Source organism: Micropterus dolomieu, linkage group LG05, assembly GCF_021292245.1.
Source record: "Micropterus dolomieu isolate WLL.071019.BEF.003 ecotype Adirondacks linkage group LG05, ASM2129224v1, whole genome shotgun sequence".
Classification (NCBI taxonomy): Eukaryota; Metazoa; Chordata; class Actinopteri; order Centrarchiformes; family Centrarchidae; genus Micropterus; species Micropterus dolomieu.
Genome location: NC_060154.1, coordinates 17,550,802 through 17,570,265, shown reverse-complemented (window position 1 = coordinate 17,570,265; position 19,464 = coordinate 17,550,802). Strand labels below are relative to the sequence as shown.

Below are 19,464 nucleotides of genomic sequence, written 5' to 3'. Positions count from 1 at the left end.
TGTTTTTCAGCTGCAGGGACAGGACGACTGGTTGCAATCGAGGGAAAGATGAATGCGGCCAAGTACAGGGATATCCTGGACGAAAACCTTTTCCAGAGTGCTCTGGACCTCAGACTGGGCCGAAGGTTTACCTTCCAACAAGACAATGACCCTAAGCACACCGCTAAAATAACGAAGGAGTGGCTTCACAACAACTCCGTGGCTGTTCTTGAATGGCCCAGCCAGAGCCCTGACTTAAACCCAATTGAGCATCTCTGGAGAGACCTGAAAATGGCTGTCCACCAACGTTTACCATCCAACCTGACAGAACTGGAGAGGATCTGCAAGAAGGAATGGCAGAGGATACCCAAATCCAGATGTGAAAAACTTGACTCATGGCTATATTAGATCAAAAGGGTGCTTCTACTAAATACTGAGCAAAGGGTCTGAATATTTATGACCATGTGATATTTCAGTTTTTCTTTTTTAATAAATTTGCAAAAATTTCTACATTTCTGTTTTTTTCTGTCAAGATGGGGTGCTGAGTGTACATTACTGAGAAATAAAATGAACTTTTTTGATTTTTGGAAAATGGCTGCAATAAAACAAAGAGTGAAAAATTTAAAGGGGTCTGAATACTTTCCATACCCACTGTATGTTCAATCTGAGTGTGTTGTTGATGTTGTGTGCCAAGAAATCTGAATGAGTCAGTGATAAATTCTCCTGAAGCGTGTATGGGAGTATTCGAAAGGGGGCTGTGCCTGAAATCTATGACTCCTTTTGTTTTCGATTCATTGAGCTGGAGGTGTTAACACACCAAGTGATTTCTTGGGCTTCCTGCTATCTTCGTCGTTGTTGTTGTTTATAAGACCAATTATGGCTGTGTCATCTGCACATTCACATCTCATTAACATGTTTGTCTGACCTGGTAGCAGGATGCCTGTGGAGATGCACTCCAGCACTCTGCGCATGGCTTCTCCTGGGCTGAGCGGGCCTGTAGCACTGCTGATCACTTTCTCCACCAGCAGCTCCATTGCCTGCAGGGAGAAACAGACGCATGAAAATGTCTTAACTCTTCATACAACACGAGCTATTTCCTCACATATGAATCAGCATTAAAGCAGCACTGATATAACAGTACAAACATTAAGTCCGGCTCACAGGAAGTAGGCTGTGGATAAAAGCCTATTTCCTCAAAAAACAACTTCAGTTGGAACTCCTGCTCAAAAGCTAGCTATACAAGACTGATCACGGGTTCATCCAGACCTTTCTCCAGTGCTGACACAGCGGTAAAAGTGTGCAGATAGATTTGGTCTAGCTCTGTGAGACTAGTTCAAAATCACACATACAACAATGGAAGTGCATGTGCTGCATGAGTGTGAGAATATTTTATAAAACTTCAGTAGGAGAAGGTTCACACCTCACCAAAATAAGGCAATTAAAAAATCTAATCTGAATATAACAGACAGCTGGAGCTGCTTACCCAGCCAGGCATCTTCCCCCAGGTAGGAACCCGCTGAGATAAATCTCTCAGCACCCTGATGACGATCACACAGGACTGCAGCCCGTTTGCGCGAGCCTTCAAAGATTAAGAAAAAAAACCCCCAACAACATGAATTAACAAGCAAACGGAATTTATTTTAGACAGACTGGATTTCAGAAAAGTTTACTATATAAATTAACGGGTAGCTTTAAAACCTAAATCAAACAACTTAAATCAGTCCTGCCAGGAATATTTGTTAAATTTGCACTTTTATTTTTGTTATTGTGTTTCAAGTGCGATTCTGAATAAAAATATATTTTCACAGAAACCTTTTAAACAGGGAAGTCACAACAAGCAGCCACATAAGAACTAACTAAATAGGCATAACATCGAATGCCACAATGGAGTTTTTTCTCCTCTAGATGTCTGCATGTCTTACAATGAAAACTCCATTGGTTCTGGTGAATTCTCAGTTTATTGCCAAAAAGGAAGTGAAAACTGTTTATTCAAATTTCACAAGCAAGCACTTCTGCAATATAATACAATATTCTCTTTTTTCTCTCTCTCTCTCTCACACAAGCTATAGAACTTGTGAGGGACATTTTGACGTTCAATTGATCTGTGTAACTACAACCCTGTGGTTTTCCTGCTGCAACTCAAAATAACCGGTTGAAAAAGGTATATTCTTGTAATCACACGATAATATCCTGAAGGGACTGAAAGGTATTTTAATTTCATGCCAGTAACCAATTCACCTCTTGTGATGCATTTACCTGAAACCATTTGGCGTGACGGAGAGCAGCCAGGTATTCCAGACATTTCTTCTTATTCAGAAGATCAGGAGGATCCTTTTCACCCACATCTGGTGGAGAGAACATGTACTAGCTGATGACTTAAAGCCGCACTATCGCAAAAACCAAATGACTGCAGTGCATAATAAGTGTTGGTACTGCTGATGTACAGACGGTGTTCAGGAAAATTATAAAAACACTGGGCTCTCATGTTTATCTCATGTCACCAGACATTTCCTTGAATCCTTAAGTACTCAAGTTTGTTTGTGAGAAAAATGATGAGGGGAAGATATGAGAGAAAAGGCAAGTGTGTTTCTCTGTTTCACAGACATATTCTGAGAGGAAAAAAATTGCAAGAAAGTAGTACAATCACTAGCGTGTTGTTTGGAGTGTAAGACACATGCAAGAAAGAAGGAAATCTAAGGCAGGAGAAAAGAGTGATCAGATTATATTTAATTCAGTTTAAAAGTGACTAAACCACATAAATACTGTTTTGTTGGCTAATCGAAATACTCATCTGCCTGACTACATCTTTCTCTAGAGAGACATTTTGACTCATCAAACATAGGTGTAACTGATAATATCTACATTACATTTAGGTGTGTCATAGCCAAGGAAGTGGTTCAGAGCATCCTGGTTCATTTGTGTTAACTTAAACTGGAATGTTATTTTTATTTTTCCTGCTATGACAAGTCAAAATGTGTGTTAGGAGAAAGACGCATTAAAAGACGTCATCAAGCTAATTTAAGCCTGTTTCCTTCTCATAACTCCCATTTCCTTCTTGCTATAACAGACTCTTATCACACTCGTCTCTAAAAATCTTGTAACTTTTCTCAAGTTCATTTTTTCCACAATTTCTATTTATAATTTAAAAAAAAAAATCTAAATCATGTCAAATTTGGCTTCCTTCACACTACTCCCATCAAGTCCAAACAAGGGAAATTTGGAAAAGAAAGTTAAATTTTTAAGATGTTCACATTAACACTTTTAGAAACGTTTATTTAATAAACTCAGACTGAGTGTTGTGGATTTCTTCTTTTTTGCATTTGACTTTGCACATGAACCTTTGATCCAAAAATTAATTTTCTACAGCTTTTTTTAAATGGAAGGAAGGAAGGAAACTTCAAGTAGATAAGGCACAAGAGCAAAGATACTAAGATATTTTAAGACAACTTAAAAAAGCAAAACACTTAATGTGAAATCAGATATTGTAAACAGTATGACAAAGCCTGGATTAGTAGGACTAAAAATGAGAGAATACAAAATTATGTTTGTGTCTGTGTTGGATTTATGAAATAGTAAAAAGTTTGAGGACAAATTTAAGACACATTCACAAAAATGACAAATGACAGGTTTGTCCAAAACATTCAATGTGGTTATTGATGACTGCGATGAGGTAATATTTCACATAAGCGGACTCGGGTCTTTCCACACTTTCAGTATGTTCACTAGAACTGCAGCAACAACAGAGGACATTAGCTTTCTTACAGGGGAAATACATAACAGAAACAAAGCCATTTTGAAGTCTACACTACCATACCACTTAGAATTAAAGATCCATCCTTATCATGCCTCTCAGAGTTGGGAGTTTTCATATAGCATCAGCCCCTATGATGACAGTTAACAAGAGGCTTTTCCTCCAATAAAAAGCCTAATAAACATGGGCAACCTGGTTCCTTTAATGTTTCTATTCTTAGTGGTATGTGTACAAGTGTGGTCTTCAGATCAGCCATTGGCTTGCCTAGGTCTGCTGATACAGAATTAGGGGCACTGATCAACAAACCCAAACAAAATTAAAAATAAATAAATAAAAGACAACGGATGCAGAAAACATTCTTACCATGTTTTCCAAATGGGAAAAAAACACATTAAAATATTGACAGTTATTGGAGCAGGCGGAGGAGTGTTTGCAACACAATGATCTTGAAAATTACCTTCATTGTTTCATGTTGGGGGAGGTAATGACACTGGATTTACGAGTGTCATCTTATAATTCTTTCAGTACTGATCATTGTGAGGTGGTAACATGACACTCCAACACCTTTTCATTGATAATGCCACATTATGATGCAGGGATGACAGACGAAGGAATGGGAAGTCGCTGGACCTCAAAATCCCCTCATAGGTATCATGGCCAAAATGCAATAAGAAGCAAATTTTTAAGTTTGAAAATAAGGATATTTGAAGAAATAGTATCACCATTTCAAACATTTTCATCCCTGGGCATTATCTGGACACTGATCATCACTTCAGTCTATTATTCTAGCTTCCCAAAGGTTTAATCTGAGCATGTGTTCACCAGATAAACACACACCCTAGAGGCACAGAAAGGTCGGAGAGCCCGGCTTTTGATTCCCATGTTGTGCAAAAGAAATAAAGAAATTGGGGACAAGTGTAACTGCAAACAAATGGGGGAAATGAAAAGAGTGGGACAAATGAATGTGCAAGTTCATTCTTATTTGAGGGTTTAAAGAAAAAAAAAACTTGAATGTGGGCTTTATTTAAAAGTCCCACCTCTCATTTTGTGTTGTAATTTAGGCTGCTAAAAGGTGGAAGGGTGGAGCAAGGGATATATATATTGAGATATATATATAATAAGTGTATTACATACATCGCTTACATTTGGTTGTCTGGTACTGAAAGCTTTGGCTTCTCTAACCTTTCTCAGCCGCTTTTCCTCCTGCCTGCTTGTCCTTCTCAGCAGCAGTGTCCTCCCTCATCAGCGGCGAGGTGAGAGAAATGGTCACCTGCATTTTGGGCTCCTTGCTTGAAAATATCACGATGTTCGCCTCCTCGGGGTGAGCCTGCACCTCATACTGATCTTCAGAAAATGTCTGCCGGTTAAAAGGACACTTGGGATTACTCACTACAGAGGAGGAGGGGTGTAGGGGCAAAGAATAGCCTTTGTTTGGCATGGTTACAGGGCAATACTGTTATGCTTTCAACCCTGGGTTGTGCATTTTTTTTTTCCTGAAGACAGTTCCCTTATTTAAACAGGGCTGGTAACATTACCATAAAAATATTTCTCAACAATTCATTATATCTTTGTAATTGTAATGTCTAGGAAAGCAGTGGGACCCCATCTCACTCTGTAGGATTCAGGTGTCATAACCAGGCAGTGAATCTAAAGATCAGTCAAAAGCTTTAATTAAACACTTATTACAACTAAAGCAGGAGGGAGGAAGAGTGGGGAATTACAACACATCACAACCTTGTATTTAGTGTCAATCCTCTGTCTTGTGGTGCCTTAAATGGAAATGGTAGTTAAAAAAAATAAAATAAAAAAATAAAAAGTTTTTCCTCTTTAGGTTAGCGGCGGATCAGTCATTTGTGAACAAAGAAAATCTCCCCCAAAGCTAGAAACCACACAGTATTTGACGTAGTAGAAACCTGGAAGTCCTCCAATAAGAGTAAATAACAAAAAGACAAAATTTATACTAACATTTACACAAATCATCTTTACGGAGTGGCAGGGCTGTCAGTCCTGAACCACCAAACATGAAGTTTTTAATCTACAGAAAGAGTGAACCTACACTGACTTTACTCTCACAGTTAATACCTGTGTGGAGGACAAACCGCTGTGTTGGGGCAGCTACACATGTTCACCAATGATAAATGAGCTGGTAGTGGAATATTTCAGGTTTTGTATTTTGGTTGCTAAAAAGTCTCTATAATAAAAGCATTTACAACTGAAAACTTCTTGTTCCCATTTGATTTGTTACATATCTATACAGTTTTTCAGTATCCAGCTCTTACGACACAAGTCATAAGGAAGTGGATGACAAAGAATAATTTCCTCTTTTTAAAAATCTACTGCATCTGACAACGTGATATAAACAAACTACTACTAAAACTGGCAAAGGAGGCCTTTTTCCTGCCATTTCTTTGTCAGGATTTAGTTTATAGTTTGTCTATAAGATACCATACGCAGGTGTATGTCTCGAAATCCTGTAATCATTATAGATAAAAACTTTTAAATTTAAAATGTGTTGTGAATTCCGGGTTTACCACAATTCTTCCCTCCCTCAACCTCCAGCAGCTTCCTAAATTGGGTGACGTTTTCTTACCTCCAGTTCCTTGGGCAGCTGCTTGGCAATGCTCTTCAGTAAAGAGATGGTAGGTTTCTTAGCAGTCAGCAGGATGAGCTCGACATTTCTGTCCCCACGAAGCAGCAGGCCTTTGGCCAGGATGCCCACCCTCATTACACCTTTTAGCAGCCGTGCTGAGTTCTCAGTACTGTCAAGAGAGAAACAGAAGACTTTTACAAACAATTCAGCTAAAGCAGTTTCTTTTGCAGCAACTCGGACCATAATAATCTCAATAGTTTTATTTATCATTGGCTTTTTTACCTGACAACACATCTGAGAGACATGTGATACTTGTCCATTTCCCAAGGTTCTGTTTAACATACTTTATAAGGGCTCATTTAAGGTGTATTGGACAGTGGATAAGATGCATGCCTTTGTTGTGAGAGACTCGGGTTCAATTCCCCACTGTGACCATGTCCACCAAGTGTCCCTAAGCAAGATACTTAACCCCTAGTTGATGCAGAGGCGTGCAACCTCTGATATAAAATATCAATTGTAAGTTGTTTTGGATAAAAGCATCAGCTAAATTAATAAGCGTAAATGTATTCTATTGACCTTCTTTCATTTTAAAGGTTTTATTTCATATTTATTGTCTGTATTTGTTAGTCCTGTTTTCAGGTATTCCTACTCATCAATAGAAATACTACAAAAATTCCTATATCCACATGTCACAAACCTACCTTATAATCAAAGGCTTCATACCTTTGCATCTTTGTGTAGCTTTTCAGTTAGGTCAAAACGATAAAACTGCTTTTAGGCTTCAACTATCTTAATCCTTGTTTGCCAAGAGAAAAATGTCAATTTTCTTCCAGAAATCTCTCTTAATTACCCTTTTTCATCTCCTCCTTCAGCAGCAGCAGCGGTAGTAACAGCTGGTATCTCCTTATCCAGCAGGGAGTCTGACACCAGTTTCAGGGCTCTCTCAGAGTGGGAGACAATCCTCTGAACAGCCTGCAGCTCTTCTTCTACTGGGTAAATGGTGGAGTGTTTAGCCATGATGTGACGGTCATCGGGAGAGTCTGGCCGACGTACACACGTCTTAAGGGAGAGGGGGGGGGGTAAAGTGGTTGATTACACTTAGACTTCAACATGTTTGTTTGTAGTTGCTGTTTTTTTGTTTAATATTACACAAAACAAAGAAAAGATCTGCAACTGTGACACTCACCAGTAGAGGGGGTACTGGCATACCAGGGCGGCTCATCAGCGGTGGGGGAGTCATTCTGCGTCTCTGCTCCCCCCAATACATCTGCTCCTCCTCCATCCTCCTCCAGTACATGTCCTCCTCATATCGCCTGCAGGAGAGGGGAAGGTTTTTAATGTCATTCATTAAAACTCATTTATTCTCAATATTATGGCTGTCATTAAAAGTACACAGCGCCAATAAAAAAGCACTTGATCAAAATATTTACTACAATGTACTGATCATATCAAAGAATTATTATACAGATTTTTTGTGTCAAAAGCACTGAAGGGTTACAAAATAAGCATTTCCTCATATGACAACAATTAAAGGGTAACTTCTGTATTTTTCAACCTCAAACCTATTTTCCCATGTTTGTGTGTCTACATGACTAATTGGGACAATTTGTTTTTTTAAAATGGTCCAGTATTTAGTGAGAGCACTGCTGCTGGCAGCAGCAAGACAGGACTGCAGCGTAATCCTTGCGAGCAATTGAGCCCCGTCAAAGTACTAAAGTGCTTGTTTGTAACCAGTGACTGACTCAGGTTGTCACTATATTGCCCTCTGTGGTCTACCACTGCCAAAGATCAGTTAGTTTGTGTTTTTGGGTGTTTTTATGCCTTTAAAACAACAAGTCCTACAATAACACAAAAAAACACAAACAATCTAACTGAGGCAGAGGTATACTAGCAACTCCCATGTTCTGCAATGTAAAATTTCTGTTTTGATCAATGCAGTCTGGTGGCTTTGAGAGCGATATAGTATGTTTCTGGTTAAACAAAAAGGATCATACTCTTTCAAAAGGATCATCTCTGTAGGGATCCTTTCCACAGTGTTGTCAGACACTTGAAATAATATAATAAAATAAAAAAAATAATAATGTGTGCCTGTCAGTGGCAAAAACAAGCACTTTAGTGGACGTACTTTCACAGGGCAGAATTTCCCGCAAGGATTTGGTTGCTGACTGCAGCACGCTCACTCAATTCGGGATCAATTTTACTGCCTGTACAGTCTACATGATAAAATCCTCACATCTAATCTAATTAATATGACCTTCCTCTGGCTGTTGAGATAATTGTATTTTATGGTACATGCAAGAAATCTCATGTGATTGACCAGTGTGAGGCTTTAAATTCCCTTTTTTCCCCATGTGTATATGCGTCAGACTAACAGTCAGCTGGTAAATTTAAGGACTTCCCCTATACGGATATCACCTATATGAATGAATCTTCCTCATCTTTTCCTTTTAAGTCTGTTCTGTGCCAACCACGGAAAATCGCAAACGTAACGTGTGGGAACAAATTTAGGTTACTAACTTTGGCCATGAGTCTGACCTCATCTCCATGTGCCAGCGCTGCTCATCGTCTCTCTGTCTCTTTAGCACCGCCTTCTGCTTCTGCTTCTTCAGCTTGCTCTCCTGCAGCTTCCTGGCCCGGTTACTTGGCTTGATCTCCACAGGAAGCTCCGGGTTCACTTTCTTCTAAAAGACAGAGGGGAGGACAAAACCAACGTAAGAGCAATGTAACAAGAACATAATCAAAGTCAGTGCACATGTGATCCTGCATGTTATCAGGCCATTCCCACACTATTGCAGGTAAAATTTCCATTTGGGCTTCCACCCACTCTAAGCTGGCATTTAACCCCTAAAAACTGATCAGAATGACAACCTTCAGACACAAGCTCAAGTCGTCTTTGCCTCAGCTACTTTAAAAAGGTGCCCTGTAGAGTTTTGATGTAAGCAAACAAAACTTATGTTTACATTCAGTGTAACTTATTTGTGTATCCATGAGGTCAAAGAAACAAGACAAGTTCATTTCCTTCTATTTCAAAGCATTTTAAAATCAGTCTACAGCCATGTTTAAGAGCTTGTTGTCTTCCTCCTCCCAGCCATTGCTGATGTGTTATTGCCACCTGTTGTCCAGTGAAATAGCGTGACAACATTGGTAAGACTGAATAGTGTCACCTGCATGTGCGTCCTGACATGCCCCGTTTTGCTGCTGTTTAACCAAAAGAGGAGGAGAAAGAAAGAAAAGAAGTTTTCCTATTGTCTGTATTTCACTGTGTGTTTTGGAAATCTGAAAACGCTGCTGTTGACAGTTTGCGTAATCTAAAACACCAAAAGCCTTGAAAGAATGCATCTCAACCCTGTTCACTGTGCCTCTCTGGATAACCAGCCAAACAAGAATAAGCCCAGTGATGCATTCTTACTTTGTATTGGAGTCTGTGCCTTCTTCCTTTCAGGTGCATGTCTTTAGCGTTGGGGTCGTTGAAGCTACACTCACACAGTTTACAGTGGAATCGAATCACCTTGCCATCATCATTACGTACCTAAAAGACAGTTCAGGTAAATACACATTCTTGGAATTTAATTTTGTTAAAAAGACAAAAGATTTGATAAATAACTACAATATAACTCTTAGTAGAATGACACATGAAAATACTGGAGAATAAATGTGGTTTAAACACCAATCTTAAGTGTATGTACTTAACTTTAGTGAGTACTTAACAGATTACAAGACTGTATTAAGACCTTGCACAAATCATCACTGCTACTCTGTTAACTCAACAACAGAGACCTTTAAACAAAATACATAAAACTCTTTCTAAAATTACTCCAAACTATTTTCACTTTATACTTTATTTGTGATACAACTGTTTTTAATTTGCATATTAACCAACATACAGGTGCTGGTCATATAATTAGAATATCATCAAAAAGTTGATTTATGTCAGTAATTCCATTCAAAAAGGGAAACTTGTATAATGTATACATTCATTCCACACAGACTGATATATTTCAAGTGTTCATTCCTTTTAATTTTGATGATTATAACTGACAACTAATGAAAACCCCAAAATCAGTATCTCAGAAAATTAGAATATTACTTAAGACCAATACAACAAAAGGATTTTTAGAAATGTTGGCCAACTGAAAAGTATGAAAATGAAAAGTATGAGCATGTACAGCACTCAATACTTAGTTGGGGCTCTTTCTGCCTGATTTACTGCAGCAATGCGGCGTGGCATGGAGTCGATCAGTCTGTGGCACTGCTCAGGTGTTATGAGAGCCCAGGTTGCTCTGATAGTGGCCTTCAGCTCTTCTGCATTGTTGGGTCTGGCGTATTGCATCTTCCTCTTCACAATACCCCAAAGAGATAATATAGGGTTAGGGTCAGGCGAGTTTGCTGGCCAATTAAGAACAGGGATACCATGGTCCTTAAACCAGGTACTGGTAGTTTTGGCACTGTGTGCAGGTGCCACGTCCTGTTGGAAAATGAAATCTGCATCTCTATAAAGTTGGTCAGCAGCAGGAAGCATGAAGTGCTCTAAAACGTCCTGGTAGACGGCTGCGTTGACCTTGGACCTCAGAAACACAGTGGACCAACACCAGCAGATGACATGGCACCCCAAACCATCACTGACTGTGGAAACTTTACACTGGACTTCAAGCAACGTGGATTCTGTGCCTCTCCTCTCTTCCTCCAGACTCTGGGACCTTGATTTCCAAAGGAAATGCAAATTTTACTTTCAGAGAACATAACTTTGGACCACTCAGCAGCAGTCTAGTCCTTTTTGTCTTTAGCCCAGGCGAGACGCTTCTGACGCTGTGTCTTGTTCAAGAGTGGCTGACACAAGGAATGCGACAGCTGAAACCCATGTCTTGCATACGTCTGTGCATGGTGGTTCTTGAAGCACCGACTCCAGCTGCAGTCCACTCTTTGTAAATCTCCCCCACATTTTTGAATGGGTTTTGTTTCACAATCCTCTCCAGGGTGCGGTTATCCCTATTGCTTGTACACTTTATTTCTACCACATCTTTTCCTTCCCTTCGCCTCTCGTGCTTGGACACGGAGCTCCGTGAACAGCCAGCCTCTTTAGCAATGACCTTTTGTGTCTTGCCCTCCTTGTGCAAGGTGTCAATGGTCGTCTTTTGGACAGCTGTCAAGACAGCAGTCTTCCCCATGATTGTGTAGCCTACAGAACTAGACTGGGAGACCATTTAAAAGGCCTTTGCAGGTTTTGAGTTAATTAGCTGATTAGAGTGTGGCACCAGGTGTCTTCAATATTGAACCTTTTCACAATATTCTAATTTTCTGAGATACTGATTTTGGGGTTTTCATTAGTTGTCAGTTATAATCATCACTCTTAAAAGGAATGAACACTTGAAATATATCAGTCTGTGTGGAATGAATGTATACATTATACAGGTTTCACTTTTTGAATAGAATTACTGAAATAAATAAAATTTTTGATGATATTCTAATTATATGACCAGCACCTGTATATTACTCCTCCGATATACTGGTCGGCTGTAAATAAAGCTAACACTGTAATCGCTTTTCTTCTCATTTCCTGCTTACCTCCTCTACGTAGTCATGTCCCACTGGTTGGATGTCTCCCTGACCTCCAGCTCTGTCACCATCCTCATCGTCACTCTGAGGCTCCATTTTCTGAGCTGACTGTTGTATGGGCTTCTCCACCTTGGCAGCCACCACCACTGCTGCTGCTGCTGTCACTGTAGTTGCTGGAGTGCTGGCAGGCTTATTGGCTATGCGGCAGGAAAGATATTACAGATTAGAGTGTTAATTTAACAAACACTACATGCCCATTTGTTTAATAATAAAAAAACATCTATTTATAATTGCAAATTTCTCTCACTAGTTCTATTCCAAAGGCTGGTTAAAAAAAACAAAAAAAAACACCAGCAGTTATTTTAGTTGTTCTGACAGTTGCATCTTGAAGCAGAGCCATATTAACTTTGCGCATAAGCCACATTAATGGTTGGTAACACTTAAGTGTGAGACTGAAGCTTAAATATTCAAAATAAACCCACGCATTTGATGACACAGCACAGCAAGCAAACTCACAGAGAAGCAAAATGTTGTAGTTTAATAACTTAAATATGTTGTTATCTGCCTATTTGTTGGAATAAACAAATTCACTTTGACTCCTGTTCAAATCATTTTAAATATACTTATTAAAAGGTTCAGTGTGTAAGTTTTAGTGGCATTTAGAGGTGAGGGTTGTGAATTGCAATCAGAGGCTCACAGCGCATTCACGTTGTGAAGTCGTTATCTGACTTCAGTGTGTGGTCATGTGCCCTTAAGCCGGAATGTTGAATCAACACGGACGCTACTAAGATGTGTTGGATTAGCATTATCACAGCATGTAAACTACACGCAGACATCTAGTTCACTTTACATGGACAGCAAACTAACAGTTATAACCATATTACAAATTACAGGTTTGTAAAATATATATGCAATTTTGCACAAATCAAAGTTCTGTGTACTTCTTTATGTCCCATGTACACTTTATTTCTCTTTTTCCTTGCGGGAAAAATAGATTGATTATTTTGACACAACATGAATGCACCAGTCAAGTCACTGCTCACCCCTTTCCAAGCGAAGCTATGGTGGCCAAGACACTGTCAGCTCTTGTGCTAAATGATACGCGTGGGCCTCCATTTGTCCAAATTTCTCTTCTTTTCATACTTCTAATAAACCAGACGACTACTACCACTAACATTAATGTCATTCTGGAATATTACTTCTTCTTTTACGTGATTAGCGTAGTGACAAAACACGCTCTAGAGTATACACCACTGAAAATACAGTTATGTTTATTATATTGCATTTTTTTCAAAAGACCCTCCGAAGTATTACACACTGAACCTTTAAGTGCTGCTATTGTCTTTAAATTGCATTTAAACTTCAGCATTTTGTTGATTGAGATGAACAGATGACTATGTAATCCTAGTCAAACTTTCATATCATTACTGTTTAAGACTAAAAAGGAGCCAGTATACTTCGTCGGAACTGCTTGTCGAAGGGTCAAGTAGCTTCAGACACCCCCACCCACACCTTTCCTGGAGTAATGGAAGCTTTGTCTGACCCTTTCTGTAACTTTCCTAAACCAAGAATCCAACATTCACACATCCACGTCACGCTGTGAATGGTCAGCTGTGCAGGGGTGAGAAAGGAATCAAGGTTTGAAGTTTTTATTACCATTTATTTCAGTATTCGTGTGAACAACCGAGTGAAGCACTATGCATGTCTTCCAGGAGTGACTGTCTGAAAATGTGCACCACTATCCCCATTTTTAAACAATACGTCTCTCCCCTCTCTGACGGCTGACTTTTCACTCCACCGCAGCTATACTACAGAGGAAAACATTTATATTGCACTAGTAGTTGAGCAGTAGTTATTCAATATTAAATGGGTCAGATGGGGAAAAGAAAGCATCCCTTATAATCTACATAACAAATCAACAAACTTACAAATGACAGTTATTTTGGAAGGAGCTGGTTTCTTGATTGGTGCTGCTGTTTTGACCATGGCGTTTACAGCCACCTGTTTGGGTGTTGCAGTGGGCGTTGAAGTGGTTGAGACAGAGACAGGAGTGGACGTCGAGACTAGAGGTTTCCCAGCTGTCGAGGTTGTGATAACTGGAGCAGAATTCACCAACACTGGCTCAGTGGAAGGTATAGGTTTGCCCAGCTTGGTGTGAAGTTTCACCACCTTTCCAAGGTTGACAAGGGAGACAGAGGGAGGTACAACCATTTAAGTCTGCTGAAACCTAATCCCATCTCAAATCCCTGGGGCAGGTTTTGTTCCAAGACTTGGCAGCTAAGATGGAACATCACATGAGTACACCACAGTCATATCCAATAACAAAAGCATGTTACATCAATATCTTCTACAGCTGCCCATATTTTCTTAAACAACAACAAATATTGAAACACTTGATGATAAAGACAAAAGCATCACAGCTGTGCTAACCTTCTGGTGTTTAGCCCCACGAATATGGGCAGCGTAGGCATCCACTCCGGTGCAGGAGACATCACATAACTCACAGCGTAACTGAGTCTGGACCCCTCTGGGCCCATTGCTGGTCCCCGTTTGCCCCCCAGATTTAAGCACTGCCTCCTTTTTCTTATGCTTCTGGCCTTCAAGGTGCTCCCGGTACGTCTGATGCAGTAAATAAAACCAGTTAGCAAGATGAAGCTGCACATACAGAAATAGCCATACTTTACCATAATCTAATTTTCATTGTTTTTTATTCTGTTTAAATTAGGGCTGGGCACGTTAATGTGTTATTATTGTCGTGACTCGTTAATTAATTAACACCGATAATTATTTTATCGCACTTTAACGCAGTTTTTAATTGTTGCTCACTGGCTCTGAATAAACATACAGTCAAATCACAGGTCAGGAGGTGTGGGATGTTGATCAGCCTGCAAATCACCCACCCAAACAAGCAGTGGAGGGAGGCTTTGGCAGACTACATTGGATGCAGCGTGTGGGAGAAGTAGATAAACAAAAGCAAGACAAGCGATCAAATGCCATAGCGAAGTGGATAGCTACACACTGCATGCTGATAAGTATGGGGGAAGATGTTGGTCTTAGGAACGTTCTTAAAATCACAAAGTAGTCACTTGGCTAGTCAGGGTTGCTCCCCGCTCCTCAGGTGATTTCCGAAAGTAAACAGCAGGAGCTCTACGGATAGTAACCCTGACAACGGCTTCTGTGCGCTACACAGCTGTAGCCTATTTAACAGTAATAGATTCTGGAAACTCAAACAGTGAGGATCAATGATTTGTGCTGTGCATTGTATACAAAAAGTTCAAGACAATTCAACTCCAGCAGTGGGTGGATGTGCGCGTGACGGGAACGCACCTGCTTGCCTGTACGCCTTGCGCTCGACCACTTTACCTTCACTCAAGGGACACTTGCTACTGAACATAGACTGTTTATGCTGGTCCCTGATAAAAGAAAAATGTTTCTGCAGATTTTATATGTTAACCTGTTGCTCAGAAGGTGCTTGTTATGATGTTATGATCGTGGCTCTAGACTCTGATGGTGACTTGTTTTAACAAGCTGGATAAAAAGGTAATGCCCTGGCAGTGGCAAATAGCTTTGGTTCTATATTTGATCACAATAATGTTTAAAGAGGTGGTATTATGCTTTTTCCCTCTCCTTTATTGAGTTATATATCTTTTTTCTGCATGTAACAGGTTTGCAAAGTGAAAAAGCTCAAAGTCCAGCCCAAAGGGAGTTCTCATCTCCCACAGAAAGCTCTGCTCTGAACTGCTTGAAAACAGCTCGTTTGTAGTCCAGCCCTTCACTTCCTTTACTTGTGACGTCACAATGAAAACGTGTCATAAAGCTTGCCAAGCGGCTAGCGGGCTCAGGCACGTCCTCAAACCAAGCTAGTCTGAGCGGAGGCCCTTTGGCTCGACTCGCCTTTGTTTGGTTTTCCATTGTAGAAATGTTGTACATGCACTTGCTTCCAGCTACTTTTTTTCATTTCACCTCACCTCCTTCGAGGTTCCAAGCGAGCTGAGAGATACTAAAATGTAAGTGAAAACAGGACAGACTGCTGATTGGTCAGAGAGAATATACACTATTCACTGCATCATCATTGCGTGCGCCAGACAGAGGCCAGCAACAGAAAGTTTTATATTTTACAGTTTTCGTATGGAATTTCATCACTAAATCCACTTCTGAGAAGTTTTGAGGTGAGAAATCAGCTGTGTAGATTTCGAATATTGACAGTTTTACGAGAAGTGATGGCGGAACAAAAATGTGCTTGAATATTTTCGGAGTTGAGGAGCTCCGCAAGTGGCTGCGGGGGAAGCCTGCGCCAACCCGCGGGAGGAGCGTGTGAGGCCGGCCAGCCGCCCGCTCACAGAGTCCTCTGCTCCCGCCGTCACACAGACCGCTGCAGCAACAACGGCAGAGGAAAACACAGCTGGAAGGTTTTCATACCGCTCATCTGTCTTTACATTCTGAGGAATTAGAAACGTTTTAACCGTAGACTGTTTATATTTTCAAAGCTGATCACTGATGAGTGTTTCGCATTGAACATTCGCGGTAGTTGTGTGTGGCGTCGCTATGACGACAATCTACGTACTATCGCTGGGTACTGTCTGCAATGGAAAACGGAGCAGGGCCGAGTACAGTCGTGTCTATCGATTTGCGCTATGGTAGCATTTTACGATCGTCAGAACACCGGCAACAGTTCAACATTTAGTCCTGATGGTAAGATGTGGAATAATGATGTTGTGGACTTGTGAGTAACTTATACCATCTGCTAGGTTACGGTCGCAGTCTGAAGCGGCTTTGATTTGGATCACACTAGCTTGTTTCTTACGACCCGCCCTTCTCTGCTTCTGATTGGCTAGTAGTCCTTACCTGGGAACTGCACATGTGCAATTCCCAACAAAGATTTTGTACAAGTAAGATGCATCACTCTGTAGCTCAAGAGCGGAGCGTACAACACATAGGGTGAGAAGAGGAGCTGCAGCAATGTGCAGTATGAGAAAAATATGGTGTTTTTTCAATATTAAACCATGTAAACCTGTTCTAGTACAACCCCTAAATAATATTTATCCTGAAAATGAGCATAATACCACCTCTTTAAGTTTTACAAGAAATATTTTATTGCTACTGTGTAAAGGGAATACTGCTGGCACCTTATTTGTTTAAAGTGTTTGCAAACCACGTTATTGCATTTTTGTGTATATAGCAGTACATTTAGATTAAAAGTGCACAATACACTACTTTAGAATTCTTTATTCAATTTCGCACATAACTATGCGATTAATCGCAGAAAATCATGCGTTTAATCGCAATTAAATATTTTAATTGTTGTCCAGCACTAGTTTAAAGCAGTTCTCATACAGACATTAAAACATGTACTCAGGACTTAAATGTTAATATAGTAACATATTTCTCCTTGTTTTTTTGTTTGTGTCTTTCACAACTCTAATGCACACAAAGCTTTTCATGTTCAAATCTCCTACCTGCGGGCCTGCACAGCTGATCTTGCAAATGTCACAGTAATGCAGCTGAGGCTGCTTGGGAGGCCCTTTGGGCTTCTGCAGCTTGTTCTGGTGAAACGTGGGTTTTTTGTAGGTGTTTACGGCCGGAGCTGTCACCATGTTGCTGCCCGAGTTGCTCCATGAAGAGCTTGTCAGTTGCTTGTGTGGTGGCTGGATGGGGGGCTGGGGTTGTTGCGGCTGCTGTGGCTGTTGAGGTGGAGGCTGCGGCTGGTTGAGAGTCTGCTGGGCTGGCTGGTAATAGGAGGGAGCGGATGTGGAGGTGTAGCCAGTTGAATCATAACTGGAGTAGCTAATGCCTGAGGGTGAGAAAGCAGCAGGAAGACAGCAAGGACAGAGTGTTAGAGATAAGAAAAGCTTACAAGATATGGGTCAAACAGCCAGCAGTCATGCAAACAATAAGCTGCACTTAAAAACCAAGGAGGAAAAGACAATCCCAAAATCTTCTTTGACAACGTGAAGAAGAAATAAGAAACTCAAGCTTCAATTAGCAAGGTATCAATGTTTGTACACACCATAAAAAGGTTTCATTTTAACTGACGCAACATGACGATCATTAGTTTTGCACGTAGGGGTGAATTTTTGGCATGGAGTTCAACTTTGACACGCAAATTTGTGCCAAGTATAAACTGCTGCATAAAAGAAATGGTTTGCAGACCGTTGTGAGCCAAAAAATAATAATAAAATTGTTACTGAGTACACAAGATATCTAGCTAGCTCATTTAGCTTTTCCTCTCTTCAAAAGACTCTGTATTAAGTGAAATGATCAACAGTACTGAGAACAGAATGCCAGGTGGGAGTAAATTGCCAATGGTAGAGAAATTAAAAAAAGTTCGGGAAGCAATTTGTATGTTCCCGGCTGGCTAGCACGTTAGCTTGCAAGCTACTGCAGTTCACCTACCAGCCCTGCGAGTAGTCACCATGCTAAGATTAATTTTGCTGTGCCACTATGTTGTTTGACCAAATAATAACACTGGCTTTAACAATAAAAAGAAGAAATGTATCAGCTATTGTGTGGAAGTAAATGTGCTGCAACAAATTATCACATACATACGCCCTGTTTTATACTGCAATGTTTAAAAATTATTACACTGAAAAAAATTATAGACGCAACACTTTATCAATATCTCTTATACTTTGTATATCGAGCATCTTGTGATGTTTCCTTTGGGATGAATAAAGTATCTAATCTCTTGACTTACCTGAGTAGGTGGTGGCTGCAACAGTGGAGCCGAAGGAGGAGCCGAGGGTGTAGGATGAAATGGGTGTGGGCGGCTGCTGGACACTGGTGGACACTGGGTAGATGTTGTAGCTGGTAGACACAGCACTGGCAGGCGCCAGAGGTTTCAGGGCAGTTATCTGCCTCTGGGGAGGAGGAGGCTGGCTGTACACAGTGGTGGGTGCTGGACTGTAAGCGCTCTTTACTCCCACTGAAAGAGAGAGAGATGGAGGGGAAGGGCATCAGAGTGAGGAAAGGAGAGAGCAAAAGAGATCTGAAACATCCATCGATTCCTCTAGGACTGCCTGTCAGAGAAATTCTGGTAGAGCAGGACAGATTCTCATTTCACGAGCAAATGGGCAGCAGAATCATTACACACACCCCCTTCAAAAGTGCAAAGTAAACAATACCAACAGGTGAGGACACAAATCCCCCAGCAAGACTGAGGGTTGTGTGTCACTGTTAATTAGAAGAAACACTTGTTATATAAACAGTCAACAATAATTTTGTGAAACTGACATGAACAGTACATCTCTAAAGTTCTATTAAGCATATAGCATTTTGTTTCAAGATCTCACATAACATTGTCCCAGTAACATACAACATTCAAGGTTGAGATGTACAGTGTCATGCATATATTTTAAGGGAGAACCGTGCTTTCCTCCATGGTGCCATTCCATGAGCACCATTTTCTTTCTGTATTTTTCTTTCTGCTGAGACATAAATTGCGACCTCAGTGACTGAGATATTTAGAGGGTTCCTTAACTATAACCCAAGGGTTCTCTTCCATCTTTTTAAATCTTTTTTGCCATCTTGCTTCCACTGAAGTGCTCTGAAAGCACTTGTGAATGAGCGATGGTTCACATCAGCTGGTGAAGAG

The 19,464-nt window shown here is 40.4% G+C and overlaps 2 protein-coding genes across 5 annotated transcripts in view; both read right to left on the bottom strand.

Annotated features, from left to right (window-relative positions):
* The window catches only part of faf1 (Fas (TNFRSF6) associated factor 1), a 1,021,784-nt gene that overhangs the window by 640,266 nt on the left and 362,054 nt on the right, over positions 1-19,464 (bottom strand). The window lies entirely within an intron of this gene.
* zfr2 (zinc finger RNA binding protein 2) overlaps positions 1-19,464 on the bottom strand; it is a 30,120-nt gene that overhangs the window by 2,627 nt on the left and 8,029 nt on the right. For 2 of the 4 annotated variants that reach the window (XM_046048832.1, XM_046048833.1), the window contains exons 4-17: positions 18,568-18,795; positions 17,330-17,664; positions 14,304-14,492; positions 13,802-14,042; positions 11,883-12,070; positions 9,730-9,849; positions 8,838-9,001; positions 7,507-7,633; positions 7,171-7,379; positions 6,321-6,489; positions 4,913-5,087; positions 2,236-2,324; positions 1,463-1,558; positions 905-1,016 (exon numbers count right to left, since the gene is read on the bottom strand). In XM_046048832.1, coding sequence (XP_045904788.1) covers positions 905-1,016; positions 1,463-1,558; positions 2,236-2,324; positions 4,913-5,087; positions 6,321-6,489; positions 7,171-7,379; positions 7,507-7,633; positions 8,838-9,001; positions 9,730-9,849; positions 11,883-12,070; positions 13,802-14,042; positions 14,304-14,492; positions 17,330-17,664; positions 18,568-18,795 — 2,442 coding nt within the window. The remainder of the gene's footprint in view (positions 1-904; positions 1,017-1,462; positions 1,559-2,235; positions 2,325-4,912; positions 5,088-6,320; positions 6,490-7,170; positions 7,380-7,506; positions 7,634-8,837; positions 9,002-9,729; positions 9,850-11,882; positions 12,071-13,801; positions 14,043-14,303; positions 14,493-17,329; positions 17,665-18,567; positions 18,796-19,464) is intronic. The other 2 variants (XM_046048834.1, XM_046048835.1) reach the window with 1 other exon arrangement.